Source organism: Ranitomeya variabilis, chromosome 3 (assembly GCF_051348905.1).
Source record: "Ranitomeya variabilis isolate aRanVar5 chromosome 3, aRanVar5.hap1, whole genome shotgun sequence".
Lineage (NCBI taxonomy): Eukaryota > Metazoa > Chordata > Amphibia > Anura > Dendrobatidae > Ranitomeya > Ranitomeya variabilis.
This window is the reverse complement of record NC_135234.1, coordinates 98,673,516-98,698,860: the sequence shown is the minus strand read 5'-3', so window position 1 is coordinate 98,698,860 and position 25,345 is coordinate 98,673,516. Positions and strand designations below refer to the sequence as shown.

The 25,345-nt window shown below is 40.9% G+C and overlaps 1 protein-coding gene across 3 annotated transcripts in view; it reads left to right on the top strand.

Moving 5' to 3' along the window:
• SGSM2 (small G protein signaling modulator 2) overlaps positions 1-25,345 on the top strand; it is a 464,397-nt gene that overhangs the window by 382,134 nt on the left and 56,918 nt on the right. For 2 of the 3 annotated variants that reach the window (XM_077294412.1, XM_077294413.1), the window contains 6 exons: positions 3,666-3,733; positions 4,780-4,943; positions 5,905-6,034; positions 14,387-14,521; positions 22,216-22,369; positions 24,275-24,339. In XM_077294412.1, coding sequence (XP_077150527.1) covers positions 3,666-3,733; positions 4,780-4,943; positions 5,905-6,034; positions 14,387-14,521; positions 22,216-22,369; positions 24,275-24,339 — 716 coding nt within the window. The remainder of the gene's footprint in view (positions 1-3,665; positions 3,734-4,779; positions 4,944-5,904; positions 6,035-14,386; positions 14,522-22,215; positions 22,370-24,274; positions 24,340-25,345) is intronic. The other variant, XM_077294414.1, reaches the window with a different exon arrangement.

The following is a 25,345-nucleotide window of genomic DNA, read 5'->3' as shown; positions in this document are numbered from 1 at the left end:
GCGACGAAAGAAAGTTCCATACGATCTGCTACGACGTACGATTCTCAGCAGGGTCCCTGATCGCTGCTGCGTGTCAGACACTGCGATATCGTAACGATATCGCTAGAACGTCACGAATCGTACCGTCGTAGCGATCAAAATGGTACTGTGTGACGGTACCCTAACTGTACAGGAAAAGCATAGGGGTCCAGCATTATTCAGAGTCAGTAAACAGAGGAAAATCCATCTCCAGGTGACCATCGGCCGTTGAGGCGGTCTCCTAGAGACAAGCAGGGACCTGCACTCAATCAATAAAGCAGAAGGAAAAATATGAGCGTGACATTTTATTTTTGTAAATTGGGTTAGGAAACCCTTATAGCTGAAAGCTAAGAGGATAAAACACAACTTAATTTAATGACTTTGTCCTTTTACCATCTTGATTAATAGTCACCCTGATATCATTTATACACATTTACTTTTGGCCGTTTTTTCAGATCTGAACATCATATGGATGCAGATTAGATCATAATAATCAGACATGTAACAAAACTCCCCGTATATATTAGGGTACAGTCATACGGCACCTTTCTGATGAAATGCATAATCCATGCCGTTAAAGAGTAACCATTGTTTTTTCTTTTTTTTATAAATCAATAGTACACATGAAAAAAAAAAAAACCTTTGTAATATACAGTATCTTATAAGAGAAACCCACTTGCCTGAGATAGGAGATGAAAGTTGGTGCTCATAAAGTTCTATAAAGTACTGTGACTGCCCTTTCAGGAGATCTGGCAGCAGAATGTCTGTATTCCGCTAGCTCCTCCTATTTCCATAGAATTGTAAAAGCACCAACTGCCATCCCCTATCATGGGAATGAGAAAGTCTGTCTTCACTAATGCAGATTTTATCCATTAAAGGGAACCTGTCACCCCCCCCCCCCCCCCTCCCGGCGTTTGTAACTAAAAGAGCCACCTTGTGCAGCACTAATGCTGCATTCTGACAAGGTGGCTCTTTTAGTTCTTGGTGCTGCAACTGCAGAAGTAATCGATTTTGCAATGTGTCCAAAATACCTTGAAACAGTCCTGGAGGCAGGTCTTTCCCCCCTAATGCAGACGCAGCACCGCTGTCACTCATACCTTGTTGGCGCCGGGCGCCGCCTCCTCAGCGTTGTTTCGAACTGTCCCAGCGCCTGCGCTGTTATGTTATGCCTTGGGCATGCGCAGTTCCCAAAGGTTCCCAAATGCGATGCCACGGCGATTAGGTATCAGCTGACGCTGCACAGTCTGAAGAAGGCGGAGGGAGATGAGTGGGAGGCGAAGATATGCACTGGGCATGCCCAGGAATCCCAGCCCCGCAGTGTGAATAAATCAGAAGACATTGCGGGGCGGGATCTCGGGCAGCGCAGCCGCACAGGCACAGTCAGCTAGACATCAAATGATGTCAGAAGACGGGCAGCGCTAACTGCGCATGCCCAAGGCATAACATAACAGCTCAGGCGGCGGGAAAGTTCAAAACAAAGCCGAGGAGGCGGCGCCCGGCGCCAAGAAGGTATGAGTGACAGCGGTGCTGCGTCTGCATTAGGGGGGAAAGACCTGCCCCCAGGACTGTTTCAAGGTATTTTGGACAAATTGCAAAATCGATTATTTCTGCAGTTACAGCACCAAGAACTAAAAGAGCCACCTTGTCAGAATGCAGCATTAGTGCAGCACAAGGTTGTCTCTTTTAGGTACAAACGCCTGCGGGGGGGGTGACAGGTTCCCTTTAATTGAGAAAGAAAGATCAGTCCAGTAAGAGAAAGAAGCAGATTGCTCTAATAAGATATATTACCAAGTTGATTATTTTTCTTGCATATTATTCATCTATGAAATAAAAATTAAAATTTCAGTTACTTTTTAAGTTACAATATTTAAGAACAAAATGCATTCCATTATGTGAGGACCAGACAGATGAGAGTAGAGCACAGCTCTGTAGACAGGACAGGAAATTACAGTTTTTTTAGATAAGTGCTGAATGAGCTGTCACGATTCAAATCAAAGAAATAAGTGACAATTATTTCTTGAATATCTGCTGCAGACACCATTTATAAACCCTCAGTGAATATCATGCTGGTTTTTCTTTGCTCCACAAACATGGAAATCGCAAGTGTAAATGACTAATCTTTAAAAAAAAAAGTAATTGACTATCATTACACAGGGGGAGTAGGTACAGATCCTGCAGTTTTAGGTTTTACAGTGCCTTGAAAAATTGGGATTTTACGTGATATACAAACCGTAAGTAGCAAGTATTTGTGAAGTGTAAAGGAAATTATACCGGGTTTTCTAATTATTTAAAAAATATAAATTTGAAAATTGTGACGTGCATTTGTATTCAGCCCTCCTGAGTCAATGCTTTGTAGGAGCACCTTTCGCTGCAATTACTGCTGTGAGTCTTTTGGGGTCTGTCTCTACCAGTTTTGCACATCTAGAAGATGAGTTATTTGCCCATTCTTCTTTTCAGCCTTGCTCTAGCTCAGTGACATTGGATGAAGATGTCTGAGAACAGCAATTTTCAAGTCTTGCCACAGATTCTCAATGGGATTTAGGTCTAGACCAGTTTTCCCAAACTCCAGTTCTCAAGGACTCCAACAGTGCATGTTTTCAGGATTTCCTTAGTATTGCACAGATGATGGAATAATTGTCAAGGCAGCAGAAATTGACACAGGTTCTCTCACCTGTGCACAACCAATGAAATCCTAAAAATGTGATCTGTTGGGGGCCATGAGAACTGGAGTTTGGGAAACACTGGTCAAGACTGTGACTGGGCCATTCTAACACGTGAATATGGTTTGCTCTAAACCATCCATTGTAGCTCTGGCAGTATGTTTAGGGTCTTTGTCTTGTGAGAAGATGAGTCTACACCTCCGTCTCAAGTCTTTAGCAGCCTCTAAGCAGATTTTCCTTCAGGATTTCCCTGTATTTAGCTCCATCCATCTTCCCACCAAACCTGACTAGCTTCTCTGTCTCTGCTGAAGAAAAGCATCCCCCACCATGATGATGTCACCAATATGTTTAACAGTGAGGATGGTGTTTTCAGAGTGATGTGCAGTGTTAGTTTTCAGCCACACATAGCATTCTGAATTTAGCTCCAAAATTTCTACTTTGGTCTAATTTGAGCAGTGCACCTTCTTCCACATGCTAGTTGTGTCCCCTACATAGCTTTTTGCAAACTGCCAACAGGACTTCTTATGGCTTGCTTTCAAAAATGGCATTCTAATTGCCACTCTTCCATAAAGTGTGCACACCACAGCAACAAAACGACAGGGATATCCCAGCATCAAATCTCTCTCTTAAAGGGAGAAGTTAAATTAAAGGGAGAAGTAGTGGGTCATTCATATGCTCCCCCAAGGAAAGCCACTGAGGGGTGATCCCCTCCATACTACCAACTGCTCGTTATCTCTCCCCATCGGTGACCTGGATCACCACCAAGTGGTTTGTTACTGCCAACACTTGGTTCCTCTACCCATACTATCAAAGTGATTATTCCTCCACTTACAGTATGTGGGATTCTCTCCACTTAGCTTAGGGATTGCAGTGGTGTCTGGAAAATGGAAACATTTACATTGAATTGGTGAGGGATTATGGTGATCATTATTAGTTTAACTATTTATTTACAAGATCTAACAACATTTTTTTTGTTTCTTCTTGCAGTGTTTTTTGGGACTATGCCCTGATAGTGCCAATAAGTCAAATAGTCTGTATCCATTGTCACCAGCAGCGTAAGTATAAAGCATCACACTATGGTGTCAACTTACCTTACCTCACCTATAACAATAAAAGTCCCAACTGTTCATAACCAACTACTATTTTAGGTAGGAAAAATGCTGTGATGTTATCTGATGTTAATATTAAAATGTTGTTTGTACATTAAAGAGGTTGGCCATTACTTTTATATTTATGTCTTATCTTTATTATCTATCAATATCTGATTGTGGGGGTGAGACACCCAGCACTGCTGCCAATCAGCTGTTGGAGGCTGCGAGAAATGTTCAGATTCTACAAGAATGTGAGGTGATGGGGAATATGCCGCTGACCATCACCCATCATTAACAGTTTGCACTACTCTAACATTCGATTTTGTTAGGTTCGTGAGTTGTATCACCAATAGGCCGTCCTTCGACATTTATTTGACTGTTCTAGAGTCCTAGGTCACCGCTCGGTGACCTCACTAGGCGTGTGCACGAGTAGGTAGATTATAGCGTCATAGTCGCTACTTCCGTACCCACTGAGTGAAGCAGCGCAGTGGTCCTGGATGGTCGTGACTTGGTGTGTGTGAGTTAACTTGTTTAGGTTGTTGGAAAAGCATTCCATCTAAATTTGTCAGTAAAAGTTCATCTGGCAAGTTTGATATTGTCTGCTGTACTTGTCCACAGCTTTGCTGTATCCTGGGAAGCCCACCCCGGTACACGGTCTACAAAAACACAGCAGCTCCGTCATTTCTATGGTGATTGCTGCCCGTTCCTGCAGATCTACCCCTTGTTCAAATACATAGGGGATGGATCTGTAGTACCTGGCCACCGTCACTATAATTTTGACTGAGCTACTGTGTTCTGGCTGCATCTGAGACCTTCTGGCCATCTCCGATATCAGCTGATCTGGGGTGGCAGGTGTTACACCCCCACCGATCAGATATTGATAGCCTATCCTAACGATGTCTAGACCATCAATAAAAAAGTAGTGGCCAATCTTTTTAAGCTTAATGCGTATATCATTCACTTTTAGCAATTGTTGGTTTACACTCTTTATTTTTTTATTTCACATGCAGCAGAGAGTAGAGGGGTCCTTGTTCTAGTCAGCCAGGATGGTATTCAGAGACCTCCACTTCACTTTCCTCCTGGAGGTCATCTTCTTGCTTTCCTCTCCTGTCTCGAGAATGGTCTTCTACCGAGAGGACAATTAGAGCCTCCGCTATGGTCCCAAAGGGGTAAGGTAGGTTTAAGACATTTTGCTTAAATTTTTTCCTCTTTTTTTTTTTTTCAGTACATATTCGTATTACAGTATATAATCTGTGAGTGGAAACTATTGACACTTGTATGTAGCAAAACCGTACACACTAGACTGCTTCTGCCTGGTAGTATGCATATTGCATACATCACCGTCTTTGCCGGCGCTTCCTCACAGTGCAGAGTGTGTGCTCTGGGAGGATTGAGACGTCTGCAGTCACACAGATTGACTGCACACTTTGCATTTTAGACTGGACAACCCCTTTAAGTGCTCTTTGCTTGTATCTTTACCCAACTTCCTTAGATATCAATAGAGCGGGCTAACGCAATTATAGGCAAGTATATGAATACAAGATCACTACAGTCCAAAATGCGTAAGGTTTATAAGCATTTCTTCTCCTTTTCTTCTCGTTTTTTTACTATATTTTTTTAATGAAGTAACATTTGCCACTAAAATTGAATTTGTAGATAGATTAGATTAAGGTTGCCTTTTACCCTCGCACTGAAAGCGGTCAGTCATGTATAGTCTCCTTTTTGGTACCTTCGGTTTGCTGTCCTCTGCTTTCTCTGGTGGGATTGGCATTGTGGTCCTTTTGCATCAGTTGCAGTGGCCAGTTGCGTAACTTGAAGCTCGTGGGCCCCAGTTCAAAATCTACAACAGGGACCCCAACTCTCACAGGTCTTTATTAATATTTGACTTCACATATGGGCCAAAGGGACCATTTGAACACCTTAAGCTCTATGGCCCTGGTGTGGCTGTAGCCCTTGCATCTACCCTTGTCAGTGGCAAAAGGAGCAGTGGTAAGTGTCACTCATATCTCCACAGCACAAGAAAGGCATTGAACGCGTAAGTTGTCAGTATGAACGGTTGCTATCAATTGAATTTTATTAAATCTTAAATGGAATATAACAATATCTGTAAATTGATTGTTTTGACTCTATTTTAGGGAAAAGTATTTCCAAAACTAAGAAAAAGAAATAGCTCTAACAAGTCTGTAGACTTTGACGACGTTGTTGAAGAAGTAACCACAGATTATGTCTTCAGGATCATATATGCTGGACACAAACTTGACAATAGTAAGTAAAACTGCAACCTGTTAGGTATCTGTAATTTTACTTCCGGGATAGTGAATGCAATCCATTCCTCTTCATTATTATTGCTCCTGAGGCCATATTATAAAACTGTACTCTGCGCCATGAATTCTGCCAAGAAAATGTGAGCTGATTAGTATAATAAATCTAAATAATAGGTATAATTGCAGATTCTTATTAATACATTTTCCTGAATGATGACAAATGAAGTAATATCTGCCCTATTTATTCATTTAGAAGAAATAAAATGTTCCTGATGATACGATATATCGCACTATAATTGATTCTGTTTCCAAGGCTAATCTCCAAGCACTCGCCTGAGCCAGAACAGACAAGCCTTCAATAATGGTTTACGGCAGTAAGTCTTCCCACTGTGTTTATAGCATCTAAAGGATTTTCCAATACATTCCCAGTAAAGCGTTTCCAGGAATAATCTCAGACAGTAATGACTGTGCCATCTTATACCACAGCTCGCATTTACTGGCAATACATAGATGCATAATTCATGTCAGTGGAGTATATATGTGCGATGCTGGATCGGTGCAATCCACCAGGGCCATTTCCCAACATCTTTTACTTTATGACCAGACAGGATTAGTCAAGTTAACGAGAACTTCATTATTTCCTTTGCGTGTAATTCTTAGAATTGAAGACAATTGTTAAATTAAGAAAAACTGTCCATCATTGATTGGTCATGTATTTCTAATTATCCTGTAGAAAGAGTTTGCTAATGTGGCTGTGGTCTGCTTTCCTGCTCCTGATTTAAAGATGACCTGCCTTTTCTCCTGATAGATACACATGCTAAACTCTGGAACTGATTCCCAAGCATTGGGGCATGCCTGATGAAAAATAACTACACATATATGTATGTATACACTCATTTATACTGAGAAATGCAATATATATATATACAGTACAGACCAAAAGTTTGGACACACCTTCTCATTTAAAGATTTTTCTGTATTTTCATGACTATGAAAATTGTACATTCACACTGAAGGCATCAAAACTATGAATTAACACATGTGGAATTATATACTTAACGAAAAAGTGTGAAACAACTGAAATTATGTCTTATATTCTAGGTTCTTCAAAGTAGCCACCTTTTGCTTTGATGACTGCTTTGCACACTCTTGGCATTCTCTTGATGAGCTTCAAGAAGTAGTCACCGGGAATGGTTTTCACTTCACAGTTGTGCCCTGTCAGGTTTAATAAGTGGGATTTCTTGCCTTATAAATGGGGTTGGGACCATCATTTGTGTTGTGCAGAAGACTTGTGGATACACAGCTGATAGTCCTACTGAATAGACTGTTAGAATTTGTATTATGGCAAGAAAAAGTTGTTTCACACTTTTTTGTTAAGTATATAATTCCTCATGTGTTAATTCATAGTTTTGATGCCTTCAGTGTGAATGTACAATTTTCATAGTCATGAAAATACAGAAACATCTTTAAATGAGAAGGTGTGTCCAAACTTTTGCTCTGTACTGTATTTCAATGCATTTTTCCATTCTTCAAGAGCGACCTCTTTTTGAGGCTGGTTGCTTGATGGAGAGTGATGCTCAGCTTGTTTCTTTAGCATTCACTATAGATGTTCATTTGGGTTCAGATCAGGAGACACTTGGCCACTGAATCACTTTCATCTTGTTCTCCAGAAATGCATAATCATTATGTTGGAAAAATTCACATGTACCAAGAGTGATGGCTGCATCTTCTCTTTCAATATAGAGCAGTACATCTGTGAATTCATGATGCAATTCATTCATGGTATCTCCCCGACACCAGCAGCCCCGCATAAGGACACTGCCACCACAATGTTTTACTGTAGGCACCATGAATTTTTCTTTGTACTCTTCACCTTTGTGTCGCCATACAGCTTAGAAGCCATCAGTTCCTAAATGATTTATCTTGGTCTTATTACTCCAGAACTCCAGAGTATAGAGTCCCAGCAGTCTTCATATTTTTCAGCATGGGCCCTGGCAAATTGTAGGTGGGTTTTTTTGTGCATGGGCTTCCTTTGTGGGTGACACCTATGCATGCCAATCCTCAGCTGTATTGCATCATGGGAAAAACTCACCCCAGTTTGGATTTTTATTTCTTTATCTTCCTCATCAGAAGAAGCTCCACTTTAGGTGTTAACTTCCATGACTGACCTGGACATCTCTGTGAGATGGTTGCAGTTCCATCTTTGTTAAATTGTTTTATCATTTTTGCTACAGCATTCTGGCTGATAAGTAAAGCTTTGCTGATCTTCTTGTAGCCTTCACCTTTCTTGTGTAAATAAATTATTTCCTTTCTCAGGTCTTGTGATATCTCTCTTCCATGTGTTGCCGTTGCTGACAGCATGAAATAGGAAGGGGTCTTTTTGTTTAGTAAAGCACTTTTATAGTCTACTGTCTGCTAGACCCGTTTAATCAATAATTATACTTACCTGTGGTTGAATTCTTGTTATTACAATAGAATTTTGTAGTCTAAGCTTTAGCTTTGCTCCTAAGACCATGGAACGCTATCACCATAGAAGTAAAGGGCAAGATAGTACTATGGAAATAAAGAACCCCACATGCACTCTAAAAATGTTATTCCTTTAGACAGCACAAAAAAAGCAGGACAAAAGGAATACAATTTTCTTGTACATTTTTGGCTCACAGATGGACGATATCTGCTGGAGAGGTATCATCATTTTGTGGGGCTCTTTATATACATTGTACTATCTGCCCCTTTACTACTGTGACGCTATCTTTCCTTAGCACCTTATTGCTAAGTGTTTCCAAACCAATAGGGTAACATCAGTTGACTGTTTTTGATTATGTCATTGGTATTTGCGACAGCATGTACACCACGACAGTTATGAATTACATACTTATCTACAGGACTTTCATTCAGGTGAGATGAGGTCTCTTGATTTTAATATATCCACTTGGTATTACTGCTAATTGATTATAGCAGCTTTATGCACATAATACACATTATCTTTATAAATATTATGACTTTCTCATATTTACAATGTTATTATATGATCAAGCAATATTATACAGTTGTGCTCAAAAGTTTACTTAATCCAGCAGATTTTGTTTTCTTGGCCTTTTTTCAGAGAATATGAATGATAGCACCAACATTTTTTCTCCACACATGATTAGTGGTTGGGTGAAGCCATTTATTGTCAAACTACTGTGTTTTCTCTTTTTAAATCATAATGACAACCCAAAGCATCCAAATTACTCTGATCAAAAGTTCACATACTCCATTTCTTAATACCATGTATTGTTCCCTCTAACATCAATGACCGCTTGAAGTCTTTTGTGGTAGTTGTGGATGTGGTTCTTTATTTTCTTAGATGGTAAAGCTGCCCACTCTTCTTGGCAACAAACTTCCAGTTCCTGTAAATTTCTGTCTAGCATGACCTTCGCACTTGAGATCTCCCCTGAGTGGCTCAATGATATTACAGAGTAACATAGTAACATAGTTAGCAAGGTCGAAAAAAGACATTTGTCCATCCAGTTCAGCCTATATTCCATCAGAATAAATCCCCAGATCTACCGTATGTCCTTCTAAAGAACATTATAACTAATATTGAGGTCAGGAGACTGAGATGGCCACTCCAGAACCTTCACTTTGTTCTGCTGTAGCCAATGACAGTTCGACTTGACCTTGTGTTTTGGATCATTGTCATGTTGGTACGTCCAAGTACGTCCCATGTGCAGCTTCCAGGCTGATGAGTGCAAATTTGCCTCCAGTATTTCCTGATATCGTGCTACATTCATCTTTCCTTCAGCTTTGACCGAGTTTTATGTGCCTTTGTAACTCACACATCCCCAAAACATCAGCTGTCCACCTCTGTGCTTTACAGTAGGAATGGTGTTCCTTTCGTCATAGGCCTTGTTGACCTCTCCAAATGTAACGTTTATGGTTGTAGTCAAAAAGTTTAATGTTGGTCTCATCACTCCAAATTACCTTGTTCCAAAAGTTTTGAGGCTTGTCTCTGTGCTGTTTTGTGTATTCTTGGCGAGATACCTTGTGGCGTTTGCGCAGTAATGGCTTTCTTCTGGCAACTCAACCATGCAGTCAATTTTTCTTCAAGTGCTTCCTAATTGTGCATTTGGAAACCGCACACTGCTAGTTTTCAGAGAGTCCTATATTTCATCTGATGTTATTTGTGGGTTTTTCTTTGCATCCCGAACAATTTTCCTGGCAATTGTGGACGACATTTTTGTTGGTCTACCTGACCGTGGTTTTGTTTTTACAGAGCCCCTGATTTTATTGTTAATCATAGTTTGAACACTGCCGACTGGCATTATCAATTCCTTAGATATCATTTTGTATCCCTTTCCTGTTTTTTACAGTTTAACTACCATTTCCCGCAGATCCGTTGACAATTCTTTTGCTTTCCCCATAACTCACAATCCAGAAACATCAGTGGCTGGATGAAAGATGCAAGAGTCTGTCTGGATCCCAGAAACTCACTCAGCTTTTATGCACACACACTGATTACAAACAAACAGTTCACAAGTGAGGATGTTACCTTTAGTAGCCATTCAAATCCATTTCTGTCAACTTCTGTGCATGTTATCAGGCCTAAATCACCAGGGTATGTGAAATTTTGATCAGGGTAATTTGGATGTTTTGGGTTGTCATTATGATTTAAAAAGAGAAAACACAGTAGTTTGACAATAAATGGCTTCACCCAACCACTAACCATGAGTGGAGAAAACGTTTTGGTGTTATCATTCATATTCTCTGAAAAAAGGCCAAGAAACCAAAAATTCTGCAGGGGTATGGTAACTTTTGAGCACAATTGTATATACTGTGAGTGCTAAAATATAGTTTTATTGATACTTTCTTAAACAGAACCTGTCATCAGGTTTTTCCCATATAAAGTATAGCAACCACCTTTAGGGCCATTTTACAGCATACTGAAATGTTGTAAAAAAGGTTCCCAATCCAGTCTCCAGATTCCAAAAAAAAGCATTTATTATACTTACAGATGGGAGGGTCCGGTCCAATGGATATCTGTGATCTTGTTCCGGCGTCTCTTCTCTTCTTTGGATTGCTGTCCTCCTTCCTTGCTTCACGTGGATAATGCATCCTACATCATCCACACAGTATCCTTCATCGCGCTTCTGCGCAGGAGCATTTTTCTGTGCCCTGCCGAGGGCAGAGCATGGTACTGTTATGCGCATGCGCTGGGAAAAGCCAAAGAGCGCCTATTACCCAGAACTAAAGCCAACACATGCGCACTACAGTTCTTTGCTCTGCCCTCGGCAGGGCAGAGAGAAATGCGTCTGCGCAGGAATGTGATGGAGTGGAGGATGCTGTGTGGATGACCTAGGATGCGTCATCCACATGAAACAGGAAAGGAGGACAGTGATCGTAAGAAGAGAAGAGACCAGATACCTCCATTACAGCGGACCTCCCAGTCTGTAAGTATAATAAAAGCTATTTTTTGGGATCTGCAGACTGGATTGGAGACTTTTTTACAGCATTCCAGTATGCCCTAATGGTGGTGGCCGTACTTTATATGGGAAAAACCTGGTGACCGATTCCCTTTAAATAGAGAAATGTAACGATAAAGGCCATGCTCTCTTTCAACCTAAAATGCTTGAAGTGATATATAATAGGCACAGATCACTTACTAAATATTGACTTCCATAATGTTTCTTGATGCGATAACTTGTAGTAAAGGACGTGCTGTAAGCTTATGTATCCAAACCGACACCTTTACAGTAATAACCGCAGTCAGCTATGAATGTAAAGAGAAATTCCTTTCCCATAGGCTGCAATCATTTTACAGAAACATTCAATTACTCTGCTGACGGAAGCCGACTGACCTGGCCTACTGCCATCTTACGATATTATTAGGTCTCATGTGAGAGAAGCAGCCTTGACAAAGTTCTGTATTCCAGGGAAGGAGCCCACAGGTCAAGATTAAGTGGAATTAGCGCCTGTCAGGAAGCGTCTAGTGCCGATATAATGCACCATCTCCTATAGCCACAGCTATTAACCCTGTCCTAGTGTATGCGCTCCACGTTGCCTTGTAGGTTGCGATCATAAACAGAATGGAGCTACTAATGTCTGAGTGTCAGGAATCCCAGTCTTACTTTACGTTTAGCCTTTACAGTTTATATGAGGTATGAGACATTTTATTTAGTGTTCTTCTATTAATCCAATTTTTTTTTTTACAACTTGCCTAAAGCGAAGAGTTGCCTTTTATATGTTTATTTTTTAAGAATGGACCATAAATGATGAGGCTAGTGTATAATCATTATATACAAATTACAACTAACATAGTTCTCTGATATACTGCTATAGTGTACATTATATTCACTGGGTACAATAGACCAAAGCTTAGACCCCAAATTTTACCATGCTATGAAATAATGTTAATGTTCAAATATTACCTAGTAATTATCCCTATATCCTATGTCTCACTTTAGCTTCACCTTTATCGGAAGCTTTATTTCAAGGGAATCTGTCACCAGAGTTTTTGACAGCTAATCTGAGATGAGCATATTATAGAGACAGAGAGACTGATTACAGCAATGTGTCACTTATTGGGCTTCTTGTAGATTTGGTAAAATCCCTGTTTTATCAGCAGGAGATTATCATTAGAGGAAAAGTAGACCTGCTGCCAGGTAGTCTCCTGTTCTGTGTAACCCTGCCTCCACCACTGATTGGCAGCTTTCTGCCTATGCACAATGTACACAGAAAGCTGCCAATCAGTGGTGTGGACGGGATTATACAGAGCTTAGCATTCAGAGCACTGCTAGATCTGCAGTAGGGAAAACAGTGATTTTATAAAAACTGCAGCAAGCAGCCGAATAAGTGACACATTTCTGGAATCAGGGTCTTTGCCTCTACATGATGCTGCTCTCTGATGGGGCAGTGAAAACTTGGTGACAGATTCCTTCTAAATGACAGCAGAATAGTAATGGGGAACATGTATGAAACTGTCTAAAATAAAAACTATCTTTGCTTTCAGTAGGAACCAATCACAGGGGAGCTTTGATCTGAGCTTTGATTGGTCGCTGAGGGCAAAAAAAGGTTTGGATTGAGGCTGAGTTCACATGACTGTTCTGTTGGTCTCTTTCCTTTTAGGAACAGACAGACAGACTAAGTGATCTGCTGTGTCAGTTGTGCAAATGGAAGTAGAGAGACCCCTTGATTATTATGGGTTCCGTCTAGATATCGGTTTTTTTTTAGAATGGAAGAAACAGTTTTGAATGCAGGAATTGTTTTCCATTCTTGAAACAGACCCCATAATAATCAATCCTGCCCCTCTGCTTCCTTTTTCCATAACTGATGCCGCGGATCACAGTGCGTTGGTGCGTCTATTCCTAAAGTGGGCTAGAGAACAGAATGTCCGTATAGATGAGTGATCAGAACCTTGGGGCTCATTCAGACGTCGGTGATTTTTCACTCGTTTCATGAGTGTTTTTGATCAGAGTGCTATCAGAGGTTGGTTGGTGGGTCAGTTTTTGCAATCAGAGTTTCATCAGTTTTTCTCAGAAAAAAAATACCTGATGGAGGTTTCTCCAGCTTCACCTTATTCAACGCAAAATGGACCACATGGATGGCATGAGAGGGAGGTCTGATTTTTTTCACAGCTCCATAGACTTGCATTGGAGAGTTTGATCCAACACTCAATATCACACATCTCTGTGCTTTTATACGGACGACTTGGTCCAATGAAAACATCAGACATGTGAACTACCCCATAGACTATCATAGGTAGTGAAAAACACAAACAGCACATGTGCAAGAAAAACTTACATATGAATGAGCCCTTAGACAGTTTCAGAAATCCCCCTATTGTGTGTAACTCTGCCTTCCAACTTAGGTACCCCATCTAATATTTCACTGCCAGGAACGTCTATTACTACCATATTTAACCAGAGGTGCAATGTGAAGCCTCTGAGTCCCAATACAAAGATACGTAACAAGTCCTCCACAACCATATGTGTCTGTTTTTTTTTGGCAAAGAGGACTTTAGGATCCCTCAGGCTCAGTCTTTATAGCCTATAAACTATAATGGTGGGATTATATGTGTGAAGCCCCCTTTTCACTGCCCCACTATGAATGTACTAGACAGCCCTTGGATGGAGTCACGTGGTGCATCTGTGGCTGTGGTAATGGTGAAGCTTTACCTCCCCCGGTCCAGACATTGCCAGGTAGGAATTGTGACCACCATGACGCTACAGTGTTGTTGATTGTTGTGTTACTACAAGTGGTAAAGTCATAGATTTGATTGAAGAAATATGTCATGTTAAACTGTTAAACCCTAAAAGATGTGTTCTTTTTTTTTCCACTTCTTCTTTTCCTTACCGTTATTTCGTTAAAGCAGTTACTATTAACTACCACCACTTAGCTGCCAGTCGTTCCGTCTCTGTTGATGATGACGAAGAAGAAGAAGATAGGCTTCACGCCATGCTTTCCATGATCTCCTCTCGGAACCTCACAGCTCCTAAAATGATGAAAGGTTTTTATCTTTCTTCCCTCCTAAACCTCCCCACATCTTGCTATGAAGAGGCAATGTTTCCCATTCAAAACACAACTGTGGTGGCATTATCGGGCACACAGAACATAATGTGTCACTGCACAGCCATGATGGTTTCGTCTGCACTGCTAATAATACTGCATTACAGGGTATATCAGGAAATATGTCAGCAGGTTTTTGAGATCTAATCTGAGAGCAGCATGATCAAGAGGAAGAGAGCCTTATTCCAGCAATGTTTCACTTACTGGACTGCTTGGTGCAGTTTGGGTAGAATCCCTGTATTCCCTGTTGTAGATGTAGCAGTGCTGTGAATGCTGAGCTCTGTATAACCCCGCACACACCACTGATTGGCACTTTTACTTTACATTATCAGCCAGATGTCAATCAGTGATAGGGCGAGTTTACACCGATTATCCTGACTCGTCTGCACATGACACCTAGTCTTCTATAACGTATTGATAATCTCCTGCTGGTAAAACACTGATTATTGAAACTACAGCACACACCCTAATAAGTGATGCATTCCTGGAATCAGGGTCTCTCCCCCTACGTTATGCTGTTCTCAGATTAAATCGCAATATCCTGCTGACAAATTCAATTTACCAGTTTGACTGTTTTTTCTGTGTATATAGGAAAAATATATTAATGACATCCTGTTTGGGTGCGTCCTTTACCACATACTGTATAGTTTATATATACCAGTACTCTAAAAGTGGCGTAACTGTTAGGGTGTTACTGACCTTGTGCTGATTCTAAGTTGGAGCATATATTGTATCCAAGAGCTGCATTCATAATGCTGCTGGTTATTGAAGTCAATATCCTATGAACAGGGACAACCATCGATTGGCTGAACCCATTAAAATGCATTACATTTTGAGTGAGTTAGTTTTTACTAGGTCACTGTACAGCATCGGGTATTAACATTACCCTGAAGGCAAATTATCGGAGCTTGCTGTGAGCCATGAAAGAATGCCTGCGGATTTCTGTTCTGAAGCATGTAGAATTATAACGCGATAGTCCTAGGGGAAAACATGTGCAGGATGTATTGCGGACTGTGCTGCCTGCAAAAATCAGACAGTCAATGTGTTTTGCACATGGAAACACGGTCCTGGGAAACAGAATGATGTGCACAAACCCATACATTTTACTGGGTGTATGTGTGTAAGTGTCTCTGGTACGTGTGGAAACTGTCACTCCACATACCGGAGACACTGAGGTGTGAAGGAGGCCTAAGGCTACTTTCACACATCCATCGGTACGGGGCCGTCGCAAGCCGTCGGCCCAACGTACCGACAGACGTTGTGCTAAATTTAGCACAACGTGGGCAGCAGATGCAGTTTTACAACGCATCCGCTGCCCATTGTGATGAGCAGGGAGGAGGGGGCGGAGTTCCGGCCGTACATGCGCGGTCGCAAATGGCGGATCCGACGGACAAAAAAATGTCACATTGAACATTTTTTGTCACGACGGACCGCTAAAACACAACGCATCCGTCGCACGACGGATGCGACGTGTGGTCATCCGTCGCAATCCGTCGTCCATTAAAGTGTATGGCAAAAAAACGGATCCTGCATGCACATTTGCAGGATCCGTTTTTTTGCCATAACGACGGATTGCGACTGAGGCAAAAAGACGGAAGTGTGAAAGTAGCTTAAGGCCAGTCTCACACGCCCAGATAATTCCGGTACCGGAAAAATCGGTACCGGAGTTATCCGTGTCCGTGTGCTCACGTGGCACATCAAGGTTTTTTTAATTTTTTTGTGTGTTTAAAATAAAGTTCGTGGTCACCTCCCGCCTCCCACCCCCTGTGCGCCCGCCCGCTTGCATTAAAATACTCACCCAGGGGGTGGGAGGCGGGAGGTGACCACGAACTTTATTTTAAACACCAAAAAAATAAAAAACCCTTGATTTTTCATTCCTTCTCTCCAGCGATTGCTGCTGGGGAGAAGGAATGAATGCCAGCTTCAGCACCACACGCAGGGGGGACAGCGCTTAACTCTAGCACTGTCTCCTGCACGGTCCGTGTGATCCTCAGTTGGCACACAGACGGCACACGGACGGCATCCGTGTGCGGTACGTGTTGACACGCACCCATTGACTTTAATGGGTCCGTGTGATCCGTGCGCTCCCACGAAAACTGACATGTTTCCGTGTTTTTCAAACGAACACACGATCCGTGAAAACACGCTGACATGTGCAGAGACACATTGATTTTAATGTGTCTACGTGAGTCAGTGTCTCCGGTACGTGAGAAAACTGTCACCACACGTACCGGAGTCACTGACGTGTGAAAGTAGCCTAAAGGTCGTGCTCCTGGCTGGATCTGATGCACTGTTTGTCAGTGCATCTGCAGTTTACCTCAGTCTTGGGCCTAGTGCTCTGGCTCTGTCAGCTCTTGGCTGTTGGCACACAGCTCCCCTGCCTGTCACCTGGTTGCAGTGTGTTCAGTGGCATCGGCACTTCTTAGTGCTATTTATTGTCCTCAGACACATTTGTTGGAATTTTCATCACTTACAGGCAGCACAGGAGCCAGCAGCTGATAGCATAGCACTGGGAAGTGCCGATGTCCCTGTGCACAGAGGAACCAGCTGACAGGGCAGAAGGTGCGTGCCGAAGTCACTGTGCACAGAGGAACCAGCTGACAGGGCAGAAGGAGCGTGCCGAAGTCACTGTGCACAGAGGAACCAGCTGAGGGGGCAGAAGGAGCAGTTTGGTAAAAACTGAGGGGGAAGTGCCGATGTTACTGAGTTTCTTCTGCCCTTTCCTGGCAGAGGAGCTGTGTGCTGACAACTAACAGCTGACAGATCTGGTGCACTGTGTGACTGAGGTAAGCTGCACGGGATCCAGCCAGGAGCTCGCACACTGTGCAGGCTCATCCCCACCTTTACAAAGCTGCATTCAGTGTGTGAAGCTGAATGAGGATTTGCTTCAGAAGCAACATAGGGGGACATCTTCTAGAAGGTTTTGGAAGATTGTCTTTTTGTTTTAATTTATAAGGTATATTTGAAAGATTATTAAAATAATTTGTTCTACATTATTATTACATAAAACTTAAAACGAAAATGATGCTTTAGGGAAATATTCAAGATGTAAAGATAAAAAGTAGATATAATATTCATACATTGTCCGATTGATGCTTACAGTGGGCGATAATTTAATATGACGATAAAATGAAAAGAACTGACCCAAATGTCAAATCACAGATTCATTATTGTTACACTTTTTATATGATCAGGAAATGTGTTTTTAATAAGCAATTAGGCAGGAATTAGGCCACATTCACACGTTGAGTATTTGGTAAGTTCTTTTCAGTATTTGTAAGCCAAAACGTGTGCATGTAGCCAAAATGAGTTTTCCAGACTAATTTGTTCTATGGGGTCTGACTTTTGGTAGGAATGGGGAAAGCTAAAATACAAAGGTCAGCTGCTCTAAAAAAGTATGACATGTGCAAGAACAAGCCAGTGTACAAGTATGTAGCTGGGAATGGGAGGCCACCGTATTGTAACTGGGAATGGGAGGCCACCGGGGCATTTGCTTTGGGTGCTGCTCCCTCAGGGGAGATGCCAACAAGCCACTTTTCCTGGGCCATGGTATTTTAGATAAAGGGTGAGGGTGGTACATTTTTGCAATAGTGGTTATTAAGCATTTTACAGCTGTTATATACACAAATCCATCAGCGATGTCATATGATGCCAGGGCCTGTAACCCTAAGGCTGCCATCACACTAGCAGTATTTGGTCAGTATTTTACATCAGTATTTGTAAGCCAAAACCAGGAGGGGGTGATAAATACAGAAGTGGTGCATATGTTTCTATTATACTTTTCCTCTATTTGTTCCACTCCTGGTTTTGGCTTACAAATACTGATGTAAAATACTGACCAAATACTGCTAGTGTGACGGCAGCCTAAGGGTGTGTTCACACTACTTTTTTTTCTGCATTTTTGCTAGTGAGTCTAGTTCTAAAAATTCCACAAAAGTGCTCACAAAACGCTCAAAAGAATCTTCCCATTCACTTCTATGGAAAAACAACTTGCTGTTCATGTGTTCAAGCTTTTGAGCTTCTTTTAAATGGTCCAGGTTTTTAAAAATGCCAAGCTGGTAAAAGAAGTGACATGTCCATTTTTCAGGTGTTTTGTGCCAGGAAGACACTCCATACTTTAAAATAGATGTCAATGGCAAGCAAAAAAAAGCGCTTCGGAGATGCCCTAAAGGGTTTTTTTTTAGCTTTTTATAAGCATTTTCACTACAAAAAAAATCATGGAATTATATTTATTGCTTGAAGGATGTCAGAAAAATTACCAAGATAAAATACCCCAAAAAGCTGAAAACTCATCAGCTGCACATAGTCTTAGCGTATGTTCACACTAAGTTTTTTGGGGCAGAAACTGAACTGAAACTATCCAAATCAAAACTCCTCAAAAACTTGGACTTTTTGCTCCAAAAACTTAGCAAAAAGACTCCTCGTGCACATACCCTTTCACTTGTCATCCGGCATAGCTGCTTCAGTAAAATGCTGGTGATTGGTTTGCTGAGGCAGCTTCTCAGGCAGTTTTGCCATTATTCTTGCGGCGGCTGGCGGCTTCTGCATTGGAAAGATGTCGTATGAACATAGCCACAGTGTCAAGACACCGTCGGAGCTGCCGAGGTTTTCCTAGGCGAAGCCAACTTCAGCGGAAAAAAAATGTGGTCTTTTTTTTTCAAGGTCTTTCCGTTGTTTTCCGTGGCAGCTCTACTGCCAGCGTATTTTTCTGTAATTTAAACTGTGAAAGTTACTTCCTTTTACTGCTTCACAATTTCCAAACCATAATGCGGTTAAAAGAAGTAAAAAAGGATAGAACGTATGCACAGCTGTGTCATTTTTACACTTTTTGTGGCACTTTTGCAGCACCTGACATAAGCTCTGGGTGCACATACCCTTAGGGTCAGTGATCATAGCTAGTGAAGAGCGAATATACTCGTTACTCGAGATTTCTCCGAATATTTTTTAGTGCTTGGAGATTTAGTTTTTTTGCCGCGTCTGGATGATTTACAGCTACTAGCCAGCATAAGTACATGTGGGGGTTGCCTGGTTGCTAGGGAATCCCCACATGTACTTATGCTGGCTAACAGATATAAATCATTCAGCTGCGGCAATAAAAAGTAAGTCTCCGAGTACTAAAAAATACTCGGAGGAACCCCGAGCGTGCTCGAAAAATCTCAAGTAACGAGTATATTCGCTCATCACTAATCATAGCATAAAGGTAAAAATCAACTTTAAATATAGCTAGCACTACACGAACACATGCAGATCAGAAGTGAGGTTTCCGTTCAGCCTTATTTGTTTTGCTAGTATTAAGAATTTTTCATTGCTATAATGCAATTTGCACTGACCAGGCAGACTTAACCAACCAATGTCTGACTTTGTTACCTCTAGTTTGTGTTTTCTATCACGAGCTTTAAATACAAATTAAACCGTTTAAACAGAATACCATAAAAAATAAACCTATAGCAGTGATGATCTAATCTAATCCACGTACTTTTTTTTTTGTTATGTGCAGTAATAGAAGCGATACCTGGGATATTTGCGATGCAAACATTGTGTCCTGCCTCCCGATAATGACATCACTGTTGTTACAGGGTTTGCTTGCCCTTGTCTGCTGGTGTTTGCAACATGCTCGACCTTTGCATGTGGCCAATTTTGCAGCTATCCAAACGATTGATGAATGGTACAAAATAATGAGGATGCTGTTCACTTATAATTCTTCAACGACTTCGGTACCTTTCATCTGGATCTTTAGGTTCTGTGGGGTTCTGATTTTCCATTTTGTAATCTTTTATTTCTACAAATAATTTCATCTTTTCCATGTTTTTTTAATCATGATTTTTTTTTTTATTTGGGCCCGTGAAAAATCTCTTAATTAATGGTAATATTTTAATCCAAACAATCGTGGCAAATGCGGGGGCAATCTACTACTTTTATACATTTTATTGCTATAGAATAAAATGCAATACAATTTTGGCCATCCAGCTCCCTCCCTGAAGAATTAAGGTGAAGAGCATTTTTTCATTAAAATTTGGCTTTCCTTAGCAGTTTTTATTCATATATTTCTTTTTATAAATGTTGGCATGTTCTTGTATTGCTGTGAGTTTATTTTACCTACGTACGCAATACCCCTTCCCCTCTGACAAAAAAAACAAAAAAAAAACCTGCCAGTAGTGAATGTTGATTTTTAGAGATTTTCCAACATCCTAAATTTTTCAAAGTATAATACAGCAATTAATTATGTAACACTGGCAGAGCTTAAGGCACAAAGGGTGAAGGGGTGACTTATTTTCTTCCTACATCTATATATTGCTTTTGCTCCCCATGATCGATGCCGGTAACCAAATCTTCTCATTGCACCCTGATTTGATGCATGAACCACCTACATCCTCCTTACTGTCATGTTTCTTCTGCACATGTGCTGATTTTGATTTTTATCATTTGCTTGTGGTGAGGTCTGAAATCTAAATCTCTTACCATGACCTCCTTCCTGAAATAAATGGCCTCTACTTCTATTTGTACATTATGCTATTAATCCCCCCACACTATGGTGGCAAAATGTTTGGTGATATGATTTATGTTGGTGACTTAGTTCATCTCATGGGGAGAGCTGAAAGGCCTTTATTATTAAAAATATGTTTTATATATGTAAATGTGTCAAAACAATAAGTGCTCTCATTGCTTTAATGACCATGGTTACATTATATCTCATTACTCATTCACAACATACCAAATAGATTGACAAACTTAAAGTGCAGATTTAGTAACTCCCAAAACGAATGCAAATAGCGACAGTGAATATTGAAATTGGTATCAAAATATAAAAAGTTTACAGTTAGATACAAACTGTTTGACGTGGTACATGCCCGCCAACTTTTAGTCTTAGGGTGGGTGCTCTGTGCCTTTATCTACGAGGGTGTAAGGTGGCCGTAAAGGTGAGATTCAGCCAGCGACTGACTCTTCTGTTATAGCTATAAACTTGTGTTCCTAGCTTGTAAATGTTTACTTAAGTGGGAAGGAAATGGAAATAAGTGTCTGCCCAACGCCCCGGACTTGTTAACATCCAACATCTCCTACCCTCTTACTATACCCTTCTATCATGGGTCAGCTAGAGGGAACCATGTATATGAGTTTGACTTACAATCCGGACAAATTCTCATGTATATGGCCAGCAGAAAGAAGTTTTTGGAATTTAAAAATTTAGCCAAGAGCATGGAATGGATTAAATAAAATAAGACTATAATCAATTCTTTAATTTTCCCCCCGCCACTGTAGTGGTCACTGACCGACAATTGCTAATAGGGCATATGGACTGAAGTTGTCTTTATAAGACTACCCCTCTAATAATCATGAAAATATCCCTGAATAGTAGAAATTTATTACTCAGCCAAGCATTTACCGTCCTATTTCTTAGGAGCACTCCTTCCACCCACCCAAAAAACTACACTGTTCTCTCGGCAACACTCACATATTACGATACAGTGCAGTTTAGTCACTTTCGCCTGCGCTGAACAGAGAGATGAGTTAATGACAAGTACAAATGGCAGATACACCATTACTGAATGTAAGCTCGTGTTCAATAACCAGGAGTGTTTCTGAGCATTACTTGTATTGGTTCACTCTGTCCTCTGATTGATTGATATGTCCCTCCAGACTCCGGAGACGTAATAGAGATGCAAGGATTTGGTGCTAATCTTTTGCCCTGGCAGCTTAATGAGTATTGCAGTCAGGGATCATCGTGTCTGTCCTGCTCCACGGGAAGCTCTCCGTATGATATTTCCAGCTGCTGTACCTGTGCCCATGACAGGTAAGCCCCGTCCTTATTACTTGACATTTATGATGCTTTTTGTTTGGATATTCATTGGAAACATTTATGAATTTAGGACGTCACAGACAGTATATAGCCAACATTTTTGGAAACGTTTTTTTTTACCAAACCAGGGCTTCTCACAAAGAACACACCTGTCCAAATTCTTTCTACTGGGAGCACGTTGGACAGACCCAGATGATGTCCAAGCCTCTCCATCTGTGGTGGAAGCCCATGCTCAAGTTAAAAAATATCTCTCAATTTTCCATGTTCAGCTTCCTGAGCCCACAATGAGATAAACCAGAGATTTGTACAGTTATAGAAAGGCGGTGCAGCCCATGATTAATTGTATGAAACCTACCTGCTTGCTCCTCGCCAACAACTAGGAGGCCAGCCTCACAGTTTGAGAAATAATTAAAGTTGATTACACATGACTAAAGTTGTTTAGTTTTCTGCTTTATGTTACTTTAAAAAATTAAAGGTCGTAATGTAACTATTTCTTATTTCCTTTGTAAGTGGTATGGCATTAATCTAAGTAACAGGCTACAGCTTCATTAGGGCTCATGTTCCCATTTTTTTGTATGGAAGAATAGCACCTGATACAGCCCGTGCCTAAGTGGGGTTTTTCTGAGATGTGTAAAAAGAAAAAGAAAAATCTTCAGAAAGTGATTCCTATGCTTAATCAAACAACCCTTGACTATTTTTTTTTCTAAATAAACTAATTACAACGTTCACATTGCCCGTTTTACTACATCCTCCTACAGTTTTCAATGGGTGCTCTTAACCTTCCATTCCCATGAATATTTGCTATTACCTAGCCCTACTCTTTGAATGGTACACTCCCTGCGTCATCTCATCACCTCTGACACACTTGCGTCCATAGCTCATATTGCATGAACTCCCATAAACAGGATCACTCACTCGACCAAGTTCTCCTATGTTCTCTATGAGAGAGTCGCCGCTAAACATGTCTGGTGGCGGCTAATTTTTCCATGGACCCATAAACTCGCATTGCCAATTGTGATCCAACACTCGGATGAATATCAGACATGTCTCAGCGATTTTGGGCAGACCACTTGTACCGCAAAAAAGATCGGACACGTGAACGGCGGCATTGTCTATACTTGGTATGAGTTTTATCCGTGAAAACCAGACGTCTGAATGAGCCCTAATTTATATGGCTTTGAAAAGATCCTGCCCCACTGCTCTGTCTGCAAGTGGAAGAGCAAGAACGAGATGTCCCACGCCTTGCCCCCAATTAGGGGGAAACGAAGACCGCACCTGTCCCTGTGCTCTGTTACATCATGTCACTTAGAATCAGCAAAAAATTATTGATTGATAAAGTTAACGATATTGTATATGTGCAACGTTGCCAATTAATATTCCCGTGTGGAGTTTGATTTTAAGAATAATTATCATAAGTAAATTCCAGAGAAAAAGGTCATATTCCTGGTCGTCGGTAATAATTTTCATCTGTTTAATATCATTTCAAGGGTTTATTTGCTCCAAGTGCTGTGATTCTGGCTGTAGTTTACTTCATATGTTATAAATAGAAGAACAACATATCTTTCCTCGATAAAAGGGAAGTGTTGTGCTGGGGTATATGTAACTTACAGCAGCTTTGTTGGTGATTGTCAGATATCTTAAAGGGAGTGTCCAGGACCAGCACATTGATGACCTATGCCAGGTGTCGGGCCCCGAGTGATCTCATATTGATGATCTATTCTATGGCTAGGTCGTCGATATGTCCACCCCTTTTACAGAATCATAGCACTTGATGCCATCAATACAGTTTTTTGCTCCTATGACATCTAAAACATTCAGATGTGAGTAACCCTTTGTGTGTACGTAGTTGGCATATCATATACGGCTCATTTTTCAATTTATTTTCTTTTTTTCCCACAGAACACCGCTAAAATTATTGTGTGAAAACATGAAAAGACAGATTGTTTCCAGAGCTTTCTATGGATGTAAGTCAATATCCTTTTTCCCTCATACACCTTTCCATGAATGTAGGGTGACGCTCATGGTAGCACAAAACCCATACAATACATTAAATAAAACACAACACACAATATTGTGGAAGAAAATGGCCCTGATGTTTATTTAGGGTAACCAAATAGACTTTATAATAATGCAATAAATTAATAGCTAAAATAGCAGTAGAATAAACCTCAAATAATCCAATCCACCCAGAGAGCTGGATCACGACAATAAGGAATAATAAATATTGGAGGAGGGAGGGTGGGATCTTCTTTGCTTCCTATGAGGTGAATGGCACAACTGACCAAACACCAGACCTTTCATACATAAAATCTTCCCATTTTTTTATGAAGCAGCCAATCAAAATCCATAAAAAGTGCGGGAAAAGCAACTGGCCAGAACTGGAATAAACCTGCTTGTGACTTACATAGCTTACTGAGCTGACCTTTTGATCCTGGCATGACATCCAGAAATGAAAATACCAACACAAACCATGGCAAACCTATTAAATAACGTCTGTGTTACCATGAGACACCCCCCCATATTTCTTTTCAGAGGGGAACTACCATTCCATGAGTATTATGGCGGTTACATGTAATGGTTGTACCGCTTGGTACATCACACAGCACTCTGCCCCCTGTATTCGTCATACAGTTTTACTTTGTTTCGTTGTTTGCTTCATATTATTGCCTGCTGCGCTATGACATTTTCCAATTAACCACATACCGATCAATAACTTAAAGATAAGTATGTAAAACAATCAGTGAAGAAAAGAGTAGTCAACCCGATTGAAACAGGAGTCTGTCAGAAGTCAATGCAGTTACGTCCACGCACATCTGTGTCAGCCCTGTCTGAAAGAGTAATTGTCATTTTAATTTTTATTACATAAATCAATAGTACATATTACAATAAGCAACTTTGTCATATATCTTCTCGGAGTAATCTGCTACTTTCCCCTCCAGGACTGATTCTTCGCCGTCAATTCATGGGTAA